Raw genomic sequence first — 21173 nt, 5'->3', positions numbered from 1 at the left:
AACTTTACAAGTTACTAATATTTTTTTCATGAAACTTGAAACCTGGATAGATGGCAATATGGACATTATGCACATCATTTCATTTTGTTCCTACGTCAAAATTCTGGTTGCTATGGCAACAAATGGACTAAATATACTGCTGAAAATGGTGGTTTTCTGGATCCTGCGATAACTTAAAAAGTTCTTAATATTTTTTCATGAAACTTGAAACCTGGATAGATGGCAATATGGACATTATGCACGTCATTTCATTTTGTTCCTACGTCTAAAATTCTGGTTGCTATGGCAACAACAAAAAAAATATTCCGACAATGGTGGAAATTCTGACAATGGTGGAGCCGGTAGGGGACTATATTGCTTGGCAATAGTCTTGTTAATCAATTGTCCTCACATAATGTCACTAATTGACTTAAGATATTTTAACACCATGCTATTTGAATATAAAAGTAAAAGACTAGTTGCTGGGATAAAACAGTGAAGGAATCTGAATCCATGCATCCTTGACATACCTGAAACTGATGTATTTGTTCAGGGGAAAACACCCTTATGTGTGATACTTGAACACAAACATAAGTAAATTACAAGTTTGTTGGATAACAAACAACAGTAATCTGCATCCATTCATCTAATCGCATCCCATTGTAACAAGACCTGAATCTGTGCATCAGTTTATTTATAGATCCATCAGTTTATTTATAGATTCATCAGTTCATTTACAATTCAAGATAGTTGACCATTGCATGTAGCAAGCTTCAGTCCTTGAAGAAACAACATGAGTTTCCTCTTGAAATTATATCACACCTTCTTTAATAGTGATTGACGTGACTATTTGTCTTTTCATATGTAACAGCCACAAAATATAACAGTTATGGTATATTTCCAGGGAATGACAATACCCTGACGTGTTGCTCTCCGGAGCAGGTGTACACGTTCCGTGAGAGTATTAGCGTGCCCATGAACATTCTCAGCACCTGCCCCGCATGTTACCGCAACTTCCTGAACCAAATCTGTCAGCTGACTTGCTCTCCCCACCAGAGCAAGTTCATCTGGGCCAACATGTCCGGGGAGTACCCACAGGGCGCGAGTGAAAACCCAGGTCCCAAAGGCATTCCCCATGTTGTTTACCTGATGAGCAATACTTTCGCGAACAGCGTCTATGACTCTTGTAAGGATGTGGAGCTGCCCGGAGCAATCATGCCTGGTAGGTAGCTTAATGCGGTGGAATAACAAAGCACACAACTCGAAGAACTTTTCATTAAATACTACGCTTTTTTTAGTCCACAAAATATTCTAATCAACAAGATACCAGATGCAAAAAAACAACAAGAAAAGTTCCGTAAATTTAGCAAGGCATGTTAACAAGAAATGACATTTGATTCTTGGGGATTAATAGCATATTGGGATATCGTCAGGATTCAGTGTGTCTTTTCTTTCAACTTTGGGTCCAGTAGGGGGACCCATTCCCGATGGAAAAAAGTATATATTTTTGTTTCAATAAGTCTAAACATTTAATTAATCTCAAATCCAGCTATATAAGTAAAACTATTGTGAATATAATATTAATATCACTTTTATTCTTACTTAACACTATTTGTTAGCTAAAAATGAACAAAACTGATAACCCAAATTTAGTCAAAAGGACGCGAATTTTCCCGATGCAAAGGGACCTGTTCCCATTCCCAAAATGGTGAAAAAACACTGGGATTAATTTATTTATCAATTGACCTAGGGCCATGTTTCATAATTGTATGCTGTTTGTATATTTTATCACAAATGGGTTATAACATTAAAGGTACAAAGTCCATGGAAATCTTCTGTGGTCGACCAGCGTCAATGTGCGATACACAGACCTGGTTAGAGTTCCTGGGGACTGTGGGTAACGGACAGGCACCCTTCCTGATCACCTTCAAGCTGTCAGACCTGCCTTGGGAGAGCCCGGATAAACAGATGCTTGAGCCCATGAATATGACCAATACCCGCTGCAACCAGCCATTGACCCGCTCTTCATCGGCAATTGGTAGCTTTATAGTTGTTGCTGTTATTAAAGATGATCAATATAGATAACTATTTTCTTCATTTAAGGAAGTTCCCTCCAGAAGTTAAATTAAAGCTGACTGGTTTTTTTAATGTTCCAAAGACCATGTTATTGTGCAAAAAGTCTCTTGTCAAAGAAATCGCGAAGAACTGTGGTATCAATCCTTAAGACATAATTGATATAAAATAGGGTTTTCTCAGAATTGCATATATGGAGCTAAGTTGTTAAAAAAACTTTCATGCACATATGTTAAACTTGCCATAAAATAAATTGCCTTGTAACTGCATCTGCCACAGATGTTTTGCCACCAAATGATATGTATGTTGAGGTCCCCATGGTGTAGTACATTTGGTGTCTTCCGAGCTACTGGAAGGTCACAAGTTTGATCCCCACTGTGGGAGAATTCTTTCAATGTTCCCCCTAAGATGCCAACTACTGGTTCTACCCAGGAAATAGTCTTGAGAGAGTTTCAATAAGCCTTAGGTTTTCTATGCACAATCAATTTTTGCAGGTACTGATAAGTGTTCCTGCAAGGATTGTGTTCTGGAGACATGCCCGGCCATTCCAGTCGCGGGGCCAACTAGCAGGCAGCAGTACCTGGACAACCTGCTGGGGTATGTTATTTGAATGTAGCCCTTACAACCTGCTGGGGTTTGTTAGTAGAATCAGGCCTTTTTTAGCTCACCTGAGCACAACATGCTCATGGTGAGCTTTTGTGATCGCTTTTTGTCCGTCGTCCGTTGTCTGTTGTGCGGCGTCAACATTTGCCTTGCTAACTCTCTAGAGTCCACATTTATTGTCCAATCTTCATAAAATTTGGTCAGAAGATTGGTTTCAATGATATCTTGTATGAGTTCGAAAATGGTTACGTTTGCTTGAAAAACATGGCTGCCAAGGGGCGGGGCATTTTTCCTTATATGGCAATATATGGCTATAGTAAAATCTTGTTAATACTCTAGAGGCCACAGTTATTGTCTGATATTCATAAAACTTGGTCAGAAGATTCATCCCAATAATATCTTGGACGAGTTCGAAAATGATGCCTGTTGGTTGAAAAACATGGCCGTCAGGGGCCGGGGCATTTTTCCTTATATGGCTTTAGTAAAACCTTGTTAACACTCTAGAGGCCACATTTATTTTCTGATCTTCATGAAACTTGGTCAGAAGATTAGTCCCACTGATATCTTGAATGAGTTCGAAAATGGTAACCTTTGCTTGAAAAACATGGCTGCCAAGGGGCAGGGCATTTTTCATTATATGGCTATAGTAAAATCTTGTTAACACTATCTAGAGGCCAAATTTATTGTCCAATCTTCATGAAACTTGGGCAGAAGATTCATTCACATAATATCTTGGACGAGTTCGAAAATGATGCCGGTTGGTTGAAAAACATGGCCGCCAGGTGGCAGGGCATTTTTCCTTATATGGCTCTAGTAATACCTTGTTAACACTCTAGAGGCCACATTTATTGTCCAATCATGATGATTTATGGTCAGAAGATTTGTCTTAATGATATCTTGGATGAGTTCGAAAATGGTTACGTTTGCTTGAGAAACATGGCCCCCAAGAGGCGGGACATTTTTCCTAATATGGCTATATAAGGCTATAGTAAAATCTTATTAACACTCTAGAGGCCACATTTATAGTCCGATCTTCATGAAACTCAGTCAGAAGATTTCTCCCAGTAATATCTTGGACGAGATCAAAAATGATGCCGGTTGGTTGAAAAACATGGCCACCACAGTGCTATTTTCCTTATATGGCTATAGTAAAACCTTGTTAACACTCTAGAGGCCACATTTATTGTCCAATCTTCATGACATTTGGTCAGAAGATTGGTCTCAATGATATCTTGGATGAGTTCGAAAATAATTATGTTTGCTTGAAAAAAATGACTTCCAAGGGGCGGAACATTTTTCCTTATATGGCTATAGTAAAATCTTGTTAACACTCTAGAGGCCACATTTACTGTCCGATCTTCATGAATCTTGGTCAGAAGATTCATCCCGATAATATCTTGGAAGAGTTAAAAAATGATGCGGGTTGGTCGAAAAACATGGCTGCCAGGGGGCGGGGCATTTTTCCTAATATGGCTATAGTAGAACCTTGTTAACACTCTAGAGGCCACATTTATTTTCCGATTTTCGTGAAACTTGGTCAGAAGATTTGTCCCAATAATATCTTGTTATCTCTGGTGAGCGACTTTGGGCCTTCCAGGCCCTCTTGTTTGTCGATTGTAGAAAAATTTAATTTTGGGATGTTGATTTTTTTTCACGCAAAATGTCCACTGATTTAGGAATAACTGATTTATTATAACTCTTTATAAATTCAAATTATAAGAACAAAGTTATATAATAATTAAAGTTAGTTGTTAGATGTAATTAAAATAAAATTGAGATACAATTATCATCAGACACTTTAGAAATATTTTTATATGTAATTTGAGTTTTTATAAATATTTTGCTTTAGGAATAGGTCAGTTAAACGGACCAGAAGATACGGCTCAAAAAGGCTTGAGAATTTTTAGTTTAAATCTATTTTTGTTTAAGCTTGATTGCATTTAAATTACTAACTACTTATTTGAAACGCTTTTGAGCGTGGTTCCTGGGACTAGAACCAGTATTGGTGTCTACGAGTTTTTTGTTGAAAGAACGCTCCCACAATGGGGAACGAACTCGTGACCTCCTGGTCGCTAGGTTGACATAAATGAGAGAATGTAGCCTTGGCCAGCAGTGCATTATTAGCTCACAACCAATTAAAATTGGATGGATTCATTTCATCACAAATGAATTTGCTCTTAACTGAATATCATTTATTTTAGAATGGAGAAACCTTCTCTGCATTGCATTTTTTTGTGGTGATAGGCTAAGAAGCACTGGTAAGAATGAGGCCTTCTTCTTGTGTGAGGCTAAAAAACACTGGTAAGAATGAGGACTTCTTCTTGTGTGCTAACTCTTTCCCAGATTGTAGATATTTTCCCAATTTTTTGCAGAAAATACAATTCTATAAAATAGCCAGAGGGAAAAAATTCTACATTAATTTTCTTTAATGTTCCTTCTTTAAAGTCAATTAATATTAGATGACACATAATTTGTGGGATTAAAATTCATACCGAAACCGTTGTTTTATTTGGTATTCACCAAATATGATGGACACAAAATTCCCAATTGCAGCGGGCTTCTTTTATCGCGAAAAGGTAAGAAAAAAGGCCTGCAACACTTCTGTGATGCTTCTATTTAAGGGCTGGACACTACACATTGGCGGAGGTCATAATCGAGCGTGTTAACAAGTCACCCATAGATCACACACTAGCTCCACCATTGACCACCAGTGTAATGTTTGCCTCGGTATTTGACAAGAACTTCCTACATCAGGTCAGTACAAGTCATTGATAATGGGTTACATACACATAGAGTCCTCAAAACATTTAAAGGAGCATATTAAAGCAAAGGTCCAGATACTAGACAACATAACTAAAATATAAATACTTTAAATGAGCTTCAATTACTAAAATATTCAGGGGTGTTATTTTTCCGCGGATTTCCGCAGATCGGGTTGTCCGAGGGTCATTTCTGAGATTGGCATAAATTCGTATAAAAAATTGGGGAGTGGGTACAACCGATTCCAAGGACGTATTTCATAAGTGGCACAAAATATCCGCGGCCTGCGAAACCTCTCCACATATTACTCTGGTAGATTCTGCCTAGGCATTTTTGTAACGAGCGATGTCATTGGTATTTCTTTGTTGTTTTATTTGCAAATGGAGTTTTTGTGAAATGAAAATCAAAATTACTTAAAGAAAGAACAAATCATTCAAAATCTAATTTTTCTCAGGTGTTGCAACTACAACAAAATATCACAAATCTGGAAGCGCACATTGGTGTGATGCACCAAGTCACGCTGGCTGACATATGTTCCAAGCGTCCGTCAAGCCAGGCCTGCATTGTGGAGAGTATTGCGCAATATTACCAGAATAACAACACTAACATTGACAAGGTCGCTTACGATGATTTTGGGTTCTTCCTAGAAGGAGATTACCTGGACCACTTCTTGTCATGTGTTCAGTAGGTGTTTGCTTAAGATAATCATATTATATAAATGGTCAATGTCATTAGAATCTTATTGCTATTTTTATCACTTTCTCTTAAATTAACAGGGGTGTTGAATTCCTATGCACCACTCTTCTAACACGAATATTCACCATTGGAAAAGTCCATTTTTAGCTCGACTATTATATATGAAATATATATAGTGGAGCTATCCTACTCACCCTGGCGTCGGCGTTGCGGTTTCCGTTAGCGTTAGCAAGCAGATGTTAAAGTTTGCATACTACCCCAAATATTTCCTTTGTCCTTTGACATATTGCTTTTATATTTTTTATACTTCTTTACCAACATGACCCCAATCTATAAACAAGAGCAGACAACTGTATCAAGCATTTTGACAGAATTGTGGCCCCTTTTATACTTAGATAATTAAACATTTTGCTTAAACTGCCATAACTTCTTTATTTATGATCACATTTGATTCATACTTTGACAAAACAACACTTACCTGACATACCACAATCAGTGTTCATTCTGGGCAGCGCCATTGCGGGATTCCCGCATCGAAATATTAATGGGCACATTCTAAATAATATCAGTGGGCCATTCGGGCGCATACATAATATAATTGGTGCATTAAAAATTATATGAGTGGGAGGTTTAATTATAAAAACAAAGCGACAGAATCGTATTGCGAATTCTAAAGACTGGTCTGCTGCGTCGAAATGTAGGTGGAAAATAACCGTTGCTTGGCTACCGCGGGAGCACTGTGTTGTATCCTGCACTTCCATTGGTTGATAGATGTCACTTGTCAACAAACTGTGTATTTGTCATCAGAAACTGTTGAAAACGTTTGTCAACATATTTTGTTGCAATTTTCAAACGTTTTTAATAAAAAATAAAGTGTTTAAACATGTCAAAGCCTAAAGCAGAAAAGGAGAGCAGCGAGGGACGAACTCTTCTACATTTGTTAAAAACAAAAAAACAAGGGAAAGTGAAAGGACATCTGATTAGGAAGGTGGCAAAACAGCAGATGCCTCGGCCGAAGCGAGTAGGCCTATATTGTCTGCTGGTTCAAGCAAACAAATGAAACCTTCGGAAAATGTAGATGATCGTAAATTCCAGAAAGGTTGGTTAGAGAAATTTACGTGGTTGTCTGACGATGACAAAAATAATTTAATGTTTTGTGACATGTGTAAAAAGCAAAGTAAAAGTAACATGTTTGTTAACTGCTGTTCGAATTTTCGGACAAGTACTCTAAATAGACATGCAGCTGGTAGTGATCATAAATCCTGCAATCAGTTGGCCCCTACAAAATCTTTAAATGGCCCACTAAATTTATGGCTGATGGGCCATTGGCCCACCAGCAATCTGGCACAGAATGACCACTGCCACAATGCACTCCACCCAAACCATCCCCCATGCCCCACCCCAGAATCCTCCCCCCCCCCCCCCCCCAAAAAAAAAAATAAGTATATATTTTGATTTTCCTTATTTTTGAAATATCATCTATAAATGACCACACACCCACATTATAACCCCCCCTTTCCATGATGGGTTACATTATACTGTCAAGCACTTGAATAGTTGAGCGCTGTCTTCTGACAGCTTTTGTTTTCTGTCAACTTGTCTTCGGACCAGTACAAATGCAAAATCCCTTTTCCTTGCATGCAAATTATGTTGCATGTACACAATTGTTTAAACATGGGCTTATGAAAAGCAGAATAAAAAAATTGCAGTGCTGAGATATTTGCAGATTTCAAGGAAAACATATGTGATGACATTTTCTATCAATTAAAAACTAATTAGTAGTAATTAGTTAGGCTGTATTTAAAGCGTTATGTTATGTACATTGGTCAGCATTGATCCTTGACTTTTGAAGATATTGTTCACACATTATTATGGAAAAGAATTTGATGGACATATGGCATGTAGAGGTAGACACTTTTCATGCCGGTAAAAAAGGCGGTAATGTTAAACTTACTAGTTACAATTAAAGTTAAGTGAGTCAGGTTGTTGTTTGCCAAATTACACTACCGCTAATTGAATTGTGTCCCAAAAAGTTACTTTATGTAAGTCTCTTTACTTAATCACAATCACACTGAGGTACGTGTGTATTTACTGGACAATCAAGACTTGTTTGTCAATCAGGTACATATAACGTCTTTTGGAAACCCAGATTTATCCAAAGATTGGTCACACATTTTTGTTTGAATGTCTCATGTTCAGCCTATAGAAAATTTTTTCTTTTCATTTGTCAGTTTTTTCAGATAACATTTTGAACAAATTTAAAGTTTAGGAACGTCTGCATTTTCTTTATATTTAGAATTAACTATCAAAATGTTTGCCAAAATATTCTTAACTTACCACAACTACCAGACACAATGTGGATAATTACTTGCATACAAGTAGAATTTTGGAATGAACTTCTTTGTTGACAAGTCACTAAATGTCACTTATTTAATTATATTTTTCAGTTCCCCACAGTTGGCTAGAGACACAACGAAGCTCAACATGTCTTGTCTGACGACATTTGGTCTAAACAGTCCTGCATTCATGAGCCTTGAAGGATATAATGGTATAGAAGTGTTTTTAGATATGTGTGGTATGACTAGTGGTGGTGTTGGTGGGATTGATGATGATGATGATGTTGTTGATGATGATGATGATGATGATGATGATGATGATGATGATGATGATGATGATGATGATGATGATGATGATGATTGTGATGGTGTTGGTGATGATGAAGATGGTGATGGTTGTGGTGATGATTGTGATAGTGGTGATGATGATGGTGTTTGTGATGATGATGAGGATGATGATGATGATGATAATGATGCTGATGATGATAACAGTAATTATTATTTTATTATGATAAAGGATGTATTATGGTCATGATGATGAAGGAGGAATTATGGTCATCATGATGAAGGAGGAATTATGGTTATGATGAATTAAATTGGTATACTGTTGCCTGAGATTTAATCAATAGTCTTTGTGATGATGATGCTAGTAGTGCAAGTGTATTCAGATGATTTTTTTATGATGCTGGTGTTTTGTGATTTCCAGGTACTGACTACCACTCTGCCAGTCGGCTTGTTCTCACATTTGTGCTGGACAGCTTTACAAAGGACCCTTCCCAAATCATGGCCTGGAAGAATGCCTTTGTGTCCTACCTGTCAACGTACATTAACCCAGACATGGTCCTAACCTACCGGCCAAGCGGACAGGTGAAATTTTATCAAATGGATGAAATTTGCATTCGATATAATCAAATGATTTACCTTTCATGGCATTTATAAGTCATAATTTGAAGAAAAAAACTGCACTATTAGCATTTGCATGATACTTAACAAGTTATCAATAGAGCTGTTTGATGTTACAGACTTCATTAACTGAGTAGCTAAAAGAATTTCTGGTGCAAGGGTCATAAGGGCCTGCTTAAGAATCCTCAGTTAGTACCATCTGGTCTGTAATGTTAATGCGCATTAATGATCCACAGGCGAACCTTCTTCGGGGCCATGCGGACCATGTCATGGTATCAGTTGCTGAGCGGAGATTACCGGTAGTGAACCAAGAGGGACCCAGTTATGCAGTGGTTGATGATGAGACAGAGTTAGTGGAGGATGACCCACCGGCAGTGACAGGACAGTGTGTGTGGTACGGGCAGTGTGGCAAAGGATGGAACGGCGGCTCATTGGTGAGTGTCCAGAGACTTGTGTAGCTAAACTCAGCAATAAGTGCTCAAGGTGAGTTATTGTGATCACACTAGGTCCGGCATCGGTCATGTGGTGAGGGTCATACATTTGTAGCCACATCTTTCATCCAATCTTGATGAAACTTGGTAAGAATGTTAATCTGGACAGTATATAGGCAGAATGTCAATCTGAGTCACATGCCTTCAAAAAATATCAGTCAATCAGTCAAATCTAAGAAAAATCTTGTTACAATTCTATAGACCATATTTATGACTCCATCTTGATTGAACTTAGTCAGAATATTGATTTTGAATCTGTATATTGCTTTATTGTCCCCTACCAGTTTCACCGGAGGAGACTTATGGTTTGCGCTCTGTGTGTCTTTAAGTCTGTCAGTCCGTCAGTCTGTCTGTCACACTTTTCTGGATCCTGCGATAACTTTAAAAGTTCTTCATATTTTTTTATGAAACATGAAACATGGACATATGGCAAAATGGAGATTGTGCACGCCATTTTATTTTGTTCCTACTTCAAGAATTCTGGTTGCTATGGCAACAAATAAATTTAAAAAATCTTACAATGGTGGAGCCAGTAGGCGACATATATTGCTTTACCTTAAGATTAAAATAAATATAAGAAGATAGAAGAAAGGTAAGAAAACTTATTGAAATACAAGTAATATTTTCATTCAAAATGTTTAAAAAAGATAATATATTAAGTTGTTCCAATAAGTAACTTGTTAACAATCGAATTGATGAATATATTTGATTTCTTGAAACATTGATAATTGACGTTTTAAATTCATAGATAACCAATTATTTCCAATAAGCATGATAGATGTAAAATTTTGTTAGTTTTACAGTCATTTGAAGGCAACAGGTGTTTGAAAGCACAATCTGTTATTAGTTTATTAATCGCATATCAATTCAGCATGTTTATGACATGTGCTGGTATCAGGTGAGACCAGCTGCAGTGGCCTATAACCTGTGTCGATTTAATCAATATATAGCAAAACATGGCATTAGCATACATAATGTAAAAAAAGTTAATATGTTCAATTTTTTTGTAATTTTTTTTATACGCATTTGCAAATACTTTACTGCTATCTGAATACTAACCCAGTTTCTGGAAATCTGAATATTCGTTGACATCTGTAATAAAAATGTTTGGCTTTTTAAAACCTTTTAATGACAAGTGCAATAATATTGGTTCAGATGATTGTAGAGTTCTGCGTTTAATCCATTAATTTGAAAGAACAATTTGTAAATTTACATTTATATACAAGATGATGTTAGAAATTTCGTACTAAATAATGGAAAAAGATGTCCTTCCCAGAAATTACAAAGAATTTGTACTCGTCATGAGCATATTCAAATATTTGATTTAATAAATATCGCAAAATTCGAATAGCAATTTTGAAATTTTATGCCATCCCTAAAAATTATAGTAAAATAATAATAATTATTAGAATTACAAAATGAATGTTCCTTTCTTTCTTCTTGCAGAACTGTGCTGTTACAGACAAAACACGCACTCCTCAGAAGCTTACAAATGCCACAGCACTGGATGTTATAAAGAAGTTCTGTCCCCTTCTCTACAATGGTGAGTTATTTCCCCTTTGTTGCATCGCTAAGTTGTGTCCCCAATGCTGCACTAGTAAGTATGTCCCTTTGTCTACGATGGTTGTGTCCCCTTGACTATGGTTGGTTATTTTCCCTGTGCTGCAATAGTGAGTTATGTCTCCTTTTCTACAATTGGGAGGTACATTTGTTAGGGTATAACATCTTTTACTTAAATGCACTTTGACATATTTTAAATATAAGTAGATAACTATTAAGGTCATAATAATTACCAAACAATCTGAAAGACAGTATAGTGAATTTCCATCACACAAAGATTATTAAAAGGTGTCTTGAGTTAACTTGATATGACAATAAAATGTGTCTATTTTACAATTAAGCCTAAAGGATCAGAACATCTTTCTGCATGGTTTAATGGGCTGTTTAACTGTGATTATTTATTCTTTGTTGATAGAGAAGAATAAAAAGTTTATGTAAAGAATGCTATAAGATCTATAAGAACCTGGAAAGTGTCATCCCACATCAGCCTCTCTAGTCTGCATAGGTTAATCAAGATCGACACTTTCCACTATTATGAATTTTTTCATTTGGAGGAAGTCACTTTTATACAAAAGTCCAGTCAAGGCAGAAAGTGTCGTCCCTGATTGGCCTGTGTGGACTGCAAAGGCTAATCTGGGATGACAATTTGCATACATGCATTAACACCAGTTATCCTAGAATGAGACCCATAAGCTGATCATTTCTTTGCAGGAGTCAACTCAACGTACACATGCTGCAGCCCAGACCAGATCCTCACGATGCAGGCCAGTCTCGGTGTCCCCAATAACTTGCTGCAGCGTTGCCCGGCATGCTACCACAATTTCCTCAATCAGATCTGTCAGATGACGTGCAGCCCCAACCACTACCAGTACATCATTGCTAACATGACAGACAAGTGTCCGGACGGACGAGATAACTGTACGGGGGAAGGCGCCATTCCGAGCATAGGCTACTTGATAACGCCAAAGTTTGCCAGTGACGTGTACACGTCTTGCAAGGACGTCCAGATGCCGTCATCCAATGACAAGGCCATGTCTATCCTCTGTGGGAGACCCGCCAAGGACTGTAACCCGTCCCTATGGCTTGCTTTCATGGGCACCACAGGCAACGGACAGGCTCCTTTCCCCATCAACTACATTATCACGGACTCCTATGCAACTCCCAATCAGACCTACCAGCCTCTCAACATGTCCAATGTTCCTTGCAATGAGTCGCTGTCTAATGACACCCTGGCATGTTCTTGCCAGGACTGTCAACAGAGCTGCGCTGTTCGCCCACCACCCCCGGCACAGAAAAAACCTTGGAAAATCGCTGGAATCGATGCTGTATCCTTCATCATGGGATGTGTATTTACGGCGTTTGTTATTGTGTTCAGTAGCTACATAGTTTGCTACGCAATAATCAAAGAGAAAGCTTTTGGAAAGAAATCGTATAATTTTGACAATGTTGAAAATGATTCCTTTTCAAGTCAAGCCAACATGGTGAGGACATTGGTCTCACCATCTGACATCGGTACTTTTGAAAAACTTGGCGCCAGGGCGGAAGAAATACTGTGCCGTCTCTTTACTGTGTGGGGTACTTTTTGCGCTCGATATTGGCACATAGTGTTGCTGGTGACCATTATCGTGTTTGGGTCGCTAGCTGGCGGCATTATTCGGATGCAGGTCACCACTGATCCTGTCAAGTTGTGGTCAGCCCCACAGAGTACGGCTAGGACACAGAAGGACTACTTTGATGCGCACTTTGGGTGAGCACCTTCAATATTGGAACCTCTTTCTGGGAAAACTGTTCTAAATTCAGTCTGCACAGGCTTATTAGGGACTACACTTTCTGCATAGACTGCAGTCTGCATAGGCTTATTAGGGACTACACTTTCTGCCTAGACTGCAGTCTGCATAGGCTAATTACGGACAACACTTTCTGCCTAGACTGCAGTCTGCACAGGCTTATTAGGGACTACACTTTCTGCATAGACTGCAGTCTGCACAGGCTTATTAGGGACTACACTTTCTGCCTAGACTGCAGTCTGCATAGGCTTATTAGGGACTACACTTTCTGCCTAGACTGTAGTCTGCACAGGCTAACTACGGACAACACTTTCTGCCTAGACTGCAGTCTGCACAGGCTTATTAGGGACTACACTTTCTGCCTAGACTGCAGTCTGCACAGGCTTATTAGGGACTACACTTTCTGCATAGACTGCAGTCTGCATAGGCTTATTAGGGACTACACTTTCTGCCTAGACTGCAGTCTGCACAGGCTAATTACGGACAACACTTTCTGCATAGACTGCAGTCTGCACAGGCTTATTAGGGACTACACTTTCTGCCTAGACTGTAGTCTGCACAGGCTTATTAGGGACTACACTTTCTGCCTAGACTGCAGTCTGCATAGGCTTATTAGGGACTACACTTTCTGCCTAGACTGTAGTCTGCACAGGCTAATTATGGACAACACTTTCTGCCTAGACTGCAGTCTGCACAGGCTTATTAGGGACTACACTTTCTGCCTAGACTGCAGTCTGCACAGGCTTATTAGGGACTACACTTTCTGCATAGACTGCAGTCTGCATAGGCTTATTAGGGACTACACTTTCTGCCTAGACTGCAGTCTGCATAGGCTTATTAGGGACAACACTTTCTGCATAGACTGCAGTCTGCACAGGCTTATTAGGGACTACACTTTCTGCCTAGACTGCAGTCTGCACAGGCTTATTAGGGACTACACTTTCTGCCTAGACTGCAGTCTGCATAGGCTTATTAGGGACTACACTTTCTGCCTAGACTGCAGTCTGCACAGGCTAATTATGGACAACACTTTCTGCATAGACTGCAGTCTGCACAGGCTAATTAGGGACTACACTTTCTGCCTAGACTGTAGTCTGCACAGGCTAATTACGTACAACACTTTCTGCCTAGACTGCAGTCTGCACAGGCTTATTAGGGACTACACTTTCTGCCTAGACTGCAGTCTGCACAGGCTTATTAGGGACTACACTTTCTGCCTAGACTGCAGTCTGCACAGGCTAATTACGGACAACACTTTCTGCATAGACTGCAGTCTGCACAGGCTTATTAGGGACTACACTTTCTGCCTAGACTGTAGTCTGCACAGGCTTATTAGGGACTACACTTTCTGCCTAGACTGCAGTCTGCACAGGCTAATTACGGACAACACTTTCTGCATAGACTGCAGTCTGCACAGGCTTATTAGGGACTACACTTTCTGCCTAGACTGCAGTCTGCACAGGCTTATTAGGGACTACACTTTCTGCCTAGACTGCAGTCTGCACAGGCTAATTACGGACAACACTTTCTGCCTAGACTGCAGTCTGCACAGGCTTATTAGGGACTACACTTTCTGCCTAGACTGCAGTCTGCACAGGCTTATTAGGGACTACACTTTCTGCCTAGACTGCAGTCTGCACAGGCTAATTACGGACAACACTTTCTGCATAGACTGCAGTCTGCACAGGCTTATTAGGGACTACACTTTCTGCCTAGACTGCAGTCTGCACAGGCTTATTAGGGACTACACTTTCTGCCTAGACTGTAGTCTGCACAGGCTAATTACGGACAACACTTTCTGCCTAGACTGCAGTCTGCACAGGCTAATTACGGACAACACTTTCTGCCTAGACTGCAGTCTGCACAGGCTAATTACGGACAACACTTTCTGCATAGACTGCAGTCTGCACAGGCTTATTAGGGACTACACTTTCTGCCTAGACTGCAGTCTGCACAGGCTAATTACGGACAACACTTTCTGCATAGACTGCAGTCTGCACAGGCTTATTAGGGACTACACTTTCTGCCTAGACTGCAGTCTGCACAGGCTTATTAGGGACTACACTTTCTGCCTAGACTGCAGTCTGCACAGGCTTATTAGGGACTACACTTTCTGCATAGACTGCAGTCTGCACAGGCTAATTACGTACAACACTTTCTGCCTAGACTGCAGTCTGCACAGGCTTATTAGGGACTACACTTTCTGCCTAGACTGTAGTCTGCACAGGCTAATTACGGACAACACTTTCTGCCTAGACTGCAGTCTGCACAGGCTAATTACGGACAACACTTTCTGCCTAGACTGCAGTCTGCACAGGCTTATTAGGGACTACACTTTCTGCCTAGACTGTAGTCTGCATAGGCTTATTAGGGACTACACTTTCTGCCTAGACTGTAGTCTGCACAGGCTAATTACGGACAACACTTTCTGCCTAGACTGCAGTCTGCACAGGCTTATTAGGGACTACACTTTCTGCCTAGACTGCAGTCTGCACAGGCTAATTACGGACAACACTTTCTGCATAGACTGCAGTCTGCACAGGCTAATTACGTACAACACTTTCTGCCTAGACTGCAGTCTGCACAGGCTTATTAGGGACTACACTTTCTGCCTAGACTGCAGTCTGCACAGGCTAATTACGGACAACACTTTCTGCATAGACTGCAGTCTGCACAGGCTTATTAGGGACTACACTTTCTGCCTAGACTGCAGTCTGCACAGGCTAATTACGGACAACACTTTCTGCCTAGACTGCAGTCTGCACAGGCTTATTAGGGACTACACTTTCTGCCTAGACTGTAGTCTGCACAGGCTAATTACGGACAACACTTTCTGCATAGACTGGATATTTGTTTAGATGAGACTTCCTTAAAACGAATAATTCTGTATTGGCGAAAAGTGTTGTCCCTCTTAGCCTGTGCGGACTGCACAGCCTAAGTTGGGATGACATTTTATGAACATGCATTAAGCCCAGTCTTCCCAGCCTCAGCTTATTGAGTCTCTAGGCAGCGATTTTCCTTGTCCAATTGGGAAAAGTACCCGTACCGGTCCAATTGGGAAAAATCGAGTCGTGAAAACCTCAAAATTGGGAAAAATCGAGTCGTGAAAACCTCAAATAGGGAAATTGGTGTATTTGATTTTTTGCTCCCAAATACTTTAAAATTGATAACCAAGTGTTTTCAAGCTGTCAATATTATATAAACCTAGGTTCAAGCTATAAAGCTGCAAAGGGAAACTAACAAAATGTTGCTTTAAAAAAAAAAAAAAAAAAATGTTTTTTTTTTTACCTTTTATTGGGAATTTAAGGACAGCAATTGGGAAATTTGTATTTTTTTCGTAATTGGGAAAGTGCCGTTTACCGGTACTTTATAAAGAAGGAGGAAAATCGCTGCTAGGTGTCAACTGTATTAAAAATATAAAAATTGTTTGAAAAGAATTTGATTTGTCATAAATGACCTACATGCATACACTAAACAATACGTAATATGTACATGAATTCTTTTCCAAAGATATTTTAAATGATTCTCTTGAATATTGAAATGCCTGGAAATATGATTGTTAGAAAATGCTTGATAATTCATTTTATTTCCCTGAATGTTTTTATGAGTATAAGTGTGTCCGAGCCATACTCAGTTAAAAAAACATGTCATGAAGGAATCAGTTAGTTTAGAAATGCTATACCATGTTGTTTTTGCACTATTTCGGGAATGGGGCCGGGGCGCTTTTGATTGGGAGAAATAGCATAATTTTTACAAAAATTGGGAAATTGGTGTTGTTTTCTTTCAAATTTTTTTAATTGTGTCCGTCCGAAAACTTTTACACTGGCCATAACTTTTTCAATATTGAATATAGCAACTTGATATTTGGCATGCATGTGTATCTCATGAAGCTGCACATTTTGAGTGGTAAAAGGTCAAGGTCATCCTTCAAGGTCAAAAGTAAAAAAAAACAATCCAAGGGAAGTAATAAGCTTTAAAGGGGAGATAATAACTAAACCTGCCAAATGATATATTGAAATTTTATTTCAAAGCGTCTTAATAGGGGGCATCAGGTTTCTGACAAACACATATCTTGTTTTACTATTTTCTTTTGTTTTTCAAAACTTTTAATGGGAATTTGAGGCTGTCGTTTGGGAAATATATTATCTTTTGGAAATGTGAATGGACCCACATTTCAGCCCCAAATTTGACCAAATAACCCCACTGCTATTGTTATATCTGGTCTATATTTGTTTCAGGCCTTTCTACCGCACAGAACAGGTGATAATCACCCGACCCAACAACCCTGGTAACCAGTCTGTGGTGATACACCAGAAGCCGTATCCTTCCACAGAGACCATGCCATTCTCCTCCTTGTTTGATAAAAGTTTCATTGAACAGGTATGGAAGAAATTATTGATGATTTAACAAAACTTTCCAGTGACCATGCTCAAATTATTGTCATCTTCTTGCACTGTCGAATATACATTTTTGTGAATTTTAACCAAAGTTATGAAAATAATTCAAGTAATGATCATCTTTTTTTCATTGTCCAACAGTTTTGATGATATATTTTATGATTTTTTTATAAGTTCATTATTCAATAAACAGCTATTTTGCAATATGGCCCTTGAATTTATGTGAGTGGGGAGGGAGAATGAAGATTTAAGGAGGGGTATAATAAACGTCTTTTGTTTGTTATTGCGATCAATACAGTATTAACATATCATTAGAAGACCATTGGTAACTTGGTTAACGAAGTACTAAATTGGAGCATCATTTGAAGTTTTCTGGAATGACATTGAATACGAATAGTAAAACGAAACTATGACTGTTTCTCAGAATCTTGAAAATGCAGGTGCTATTATTATTTGCCAGCTTGCTGCATTCCACTTTCAAGCACACAGCAAAAATTGTTATCATCTTTGCAGGTATTAGACTTGCAGAATCAGATAGAGAATATCAAAGGCACCTATAATGGCAAGGAGGTGACAATGAAGGACATCTGCTTCAAGCCTTTAAGTCCCGATCATGACGAGTGTGCCATTCAGAGCGTGTTGCAGTACTACCAGAACAACAAGACCAACCTTGATGCCGTGGCATATGACGATTCTGGATTCTGGGTGGTGGCTGATTATCTGGATCATTTCCTGGCCTGTACTCAGTGGGTTTTCATCATTGTGTTCTAAGCCTCATTTTTGTTTTTCCAACCATGATGTGGACACATTATATAAAGGAATACAGATTATGAAAAGATTTGAATATCTTCCACCTTGAAAACAACACACACACACACACACAAAAACTTTGAATTAAAGTCATCATGAATGAATTAAAATTGTAATTACGTATTCCAATATTCAGTGTTTGCGGTTCCATTAGGAAAAACTGTATTTTTTTATACAAATGCAAACTTGTGAAAGAGTTTTAAAAAAACTGCAGTAGAAACATGTAACTTTACGTTCAAACATAAGTAATCTGTAAGTTTAAGAATTTTATAGGAACGCTTCTATGTTTACTTATTGCAGTTTAGTGCAGTTTTTGAACATATATAGCTGTAAGAAACTTCCCTGTGGTGTCTTGTTAATTATTGGGTGTAGTATGGATTACTAATTAGTATTGATTCTCTTGGTCAGGGCTCCTTCATTCATAATAGAATAGAAAATTCTATGAAATTCCAGTAAAAAGCTGTTTGATCATAACCAGGTCGTCCCGATATATTTTCGTCTGTTTAGATTTTGTTGTTTCTCCCTTCTGTGATCATTACTAACCAGTATTGATTCTCTTTTTCAGGGCTCCTACATCCATATCGGACCAGACCAGGCTCAACATGGGATGTCTGGGAGAATACGGAGGCCCCGCCTTTCCCTGGGTGGTTCTGGGAGGCTTCTCAGGTGAGTCATGTGACTACTTTTGGGAAAACTGGGCTTAATGCATAAGCGTAAAGTGTCGTCCCAGATTAGCCTGTGCAGTCTGCTTGTATAGGTTTGACTTGTCCTGTGCAATCTGCGCAGGCTAATCAGGAACGACACTTCATGCCTTTATGGAATTTTTCATTTAAAGGAAGTCTCGTCCAAGACAAAAATTAAGTTTATGCAGAACATGTCATCCCTGATCACCCTGTGTGGACATGCCAATCAAGAATGTGCATTTACACATGTGCATTAAGCCCAGTTTTCCCATTATGATTCTGAATATATCTGGGTTGGTCTACTGGGCTAGCTCAGTTGGTATAGGGCAAGACTGATGCTCCCAGAATTGCAGAGCAACATGACTTATGTGGGGGTTGATCATGAAATGTTATCTGTGGCATTTGAACTCCTATCTCTGAATCAAGTATAACAATGGTCTGTTACTGTCCTTAATGTGCACTGAGTACTGGTTAAGTGCTTGAATAGGTCTAACTTGGCCTGAAAAAGTGTGAATATGTTAACTCACTGCTCTTTACTGTTTAACATGGCATCATATCCAACAAAATAACATAAATATCAATATCATACTGACAGTGAACAAAGGGTTTTAATTTTATTTGGTTTTAACAGTAAAAGAATAGAAAATTATATGAAATTGCCAGTAGAAAATTGTTTGATCATAGTCATAGAATGTTGTTTACAATATCTATTGAGACGTCCGCCACGTCTTCTCAAAACAATTTTTTCTGTTTTGCTTTGGCTGTTCTGTTGCCTCCTATAATGATTATGGATACGCCACCATCACATTATATAATAGAACCACAGCAATCATCTGCCTGTTTTGTTAAATTGCTTTATATGAACAGTGTCATGCAAAAATGGGTCTTATGACATATGCGGCCAGTGTACTCCAGACCAGCTTGCGCATTCATGCAGTTTGGTGAGGAGCTATCCTATCTGTAAACGAGACCAACCAGCCTGCGCAATCATGCAGTTTGGTGAGGAGCTATCCTGTCTGTAAACGAAACCAACCAGCCTGCGCAATCATGCAGTTTGGTGAGGAGCTATCCTGTCTGTTAACGAGACCACGGAACCTTGTATGACTATATAATGGACAGGGTAGCTCCCTATTGCGCAATCATGCAGTTTGGTGAGGAGCTATCCTGTCTGTAAACGAAACCAACCAGCCTGCGCAATCATGCAGTTTGGTGAGGAGCTATCCTGTCTGTTAACGAGACCACGGAACCTTGTATGACTATAATAGACAGGGTACCACCCTTTTGGGCAATCATGCAGTTTGGTGAGGAGCTTTCCTGTCTGTTAACGAGATCACGGAACCTTGCATGACTATAATAGACAGGGTACCACCCTTTTAGGCAATCATGCAGTTTGGTGAGGAGCTTTCCTGTCTTTTAACAAGACCACAGAACCTTTATAATGGACAGGGTAGCTCTCAATAAGACTATGCTGGCCACATATGGTATAAGAGCTATTTTCGCTTGACATAGCTCATATAATAGAACCGGATTCACAAGGCTTCCACCCCATCTGATTGCAGACTTGGACTACAACAACGCCACGGCATTCGTGCTCACGTTTGTCGTTAACAACCACCTAGCGGAGGATCAGAATGCACAGGCTGAGGCGTGGGAGGCAGAGTTCATCAAGTTCATGAAGAACTTTACCAACCCTAACATGATTCTCTCATTCTCCTCAGAGGTAGGGACCAGTTTCACAAACATACTTAAGTCAATATTCTTACACCACTTTGACTTTTTTTTCAGACGTTGTTAAGAGTTTTGAGTCTGACTCAACCCTGAACTTGAGCAAAAATATATGAATATTCTTATAGCTGAGGTATGAGCTATTTTGTGAGCTGACCAACATTCTCAATGATCAGCCGAATGGTAACTCAAATCTTGTCCTCTGAGTTGAGCTTGTTTGTGAGCTGACCAACATTCTCAATGATCAGCCGAGTGGTAACTCAAATCTTGTCCTCTGAGTTGAGCTTAAAAAACAATAGTGTTGATGCTTGGAGAAGGACCTGTTTATGTCTAGGGACTAACATTTGCACCATAGTTGCCCACACTTTAT

General features: G+C 39.1%; 1 protein-coding gene across 1 annotated transcript in view; it reads left to right on the top strand.

Moving 5' to 3' along the window:
- LOC127858455 (NPC intracellular cholesterol transporter 1-like) overlaps nt 1-21173 on the top strand; it is a 51265-nt gene that overhangs the window by 11862 nt on the left and 18230 nt on the right. Inside the window, exons 3-16 of the mRNA XM_052395630.1 lie at nt 884-1201; nt 1793-2017; nt 2547-2649; nt 5277-5409; nt 5870-6099; nt 8559-8659; nt 9154-9314; nt 9587-9784; nt 11288-11384; nt 12113-13148; nt 17427-17568; nt 18099-18331; nt 18961-19061; nt 20638-20798. Coding sequence (XP_052251590.1) covers nt 884-1201; nt 1793-2017; nt 2547-2649; nt 5277-5409; nt 5870-6099; nt 8559-8659; nt 9154-9314; nt 9587-9784; nt 11288-11384; nt 12113-13148; nt 17427-17568; nt 18099-18331; nt 18961-19061; nt 20638-20798 — 3239 coding nt within the window. The remainder of the gene's footprint in view (nt 1-883; nt 1202-1792; nt 2018-2546; nt 2650-5276; nt 5410-5869; nt 6100-8558; nt 8660-9153; nt 9315-9586; nt 9785-11287; nt 11385-12112; nt 13149-17426; nt 17569-18098; nt 18332-18960; nt 19062-20637; nt 20799-21173) is intronic.

The sequence above is a fragment of the Dreissena polymorpha genome, chromosome 14 (assembly GCF_020536995.1).
Source record: "Dreissena polymorpha isolate Duluth1 chromosome 14, UMN_Dpol_1.0, whole genome shotgun sequence".
Classification (NCBI taxonomy): Eukaryota; Metazoa; Mollusca; class Bivalvia; order Myida; family Dreissenidae; genus Dreissena; species Dreissena polymorpha.
This window is presented reverse-complemented; position numbering and strand designations above follow the sequence as displayed.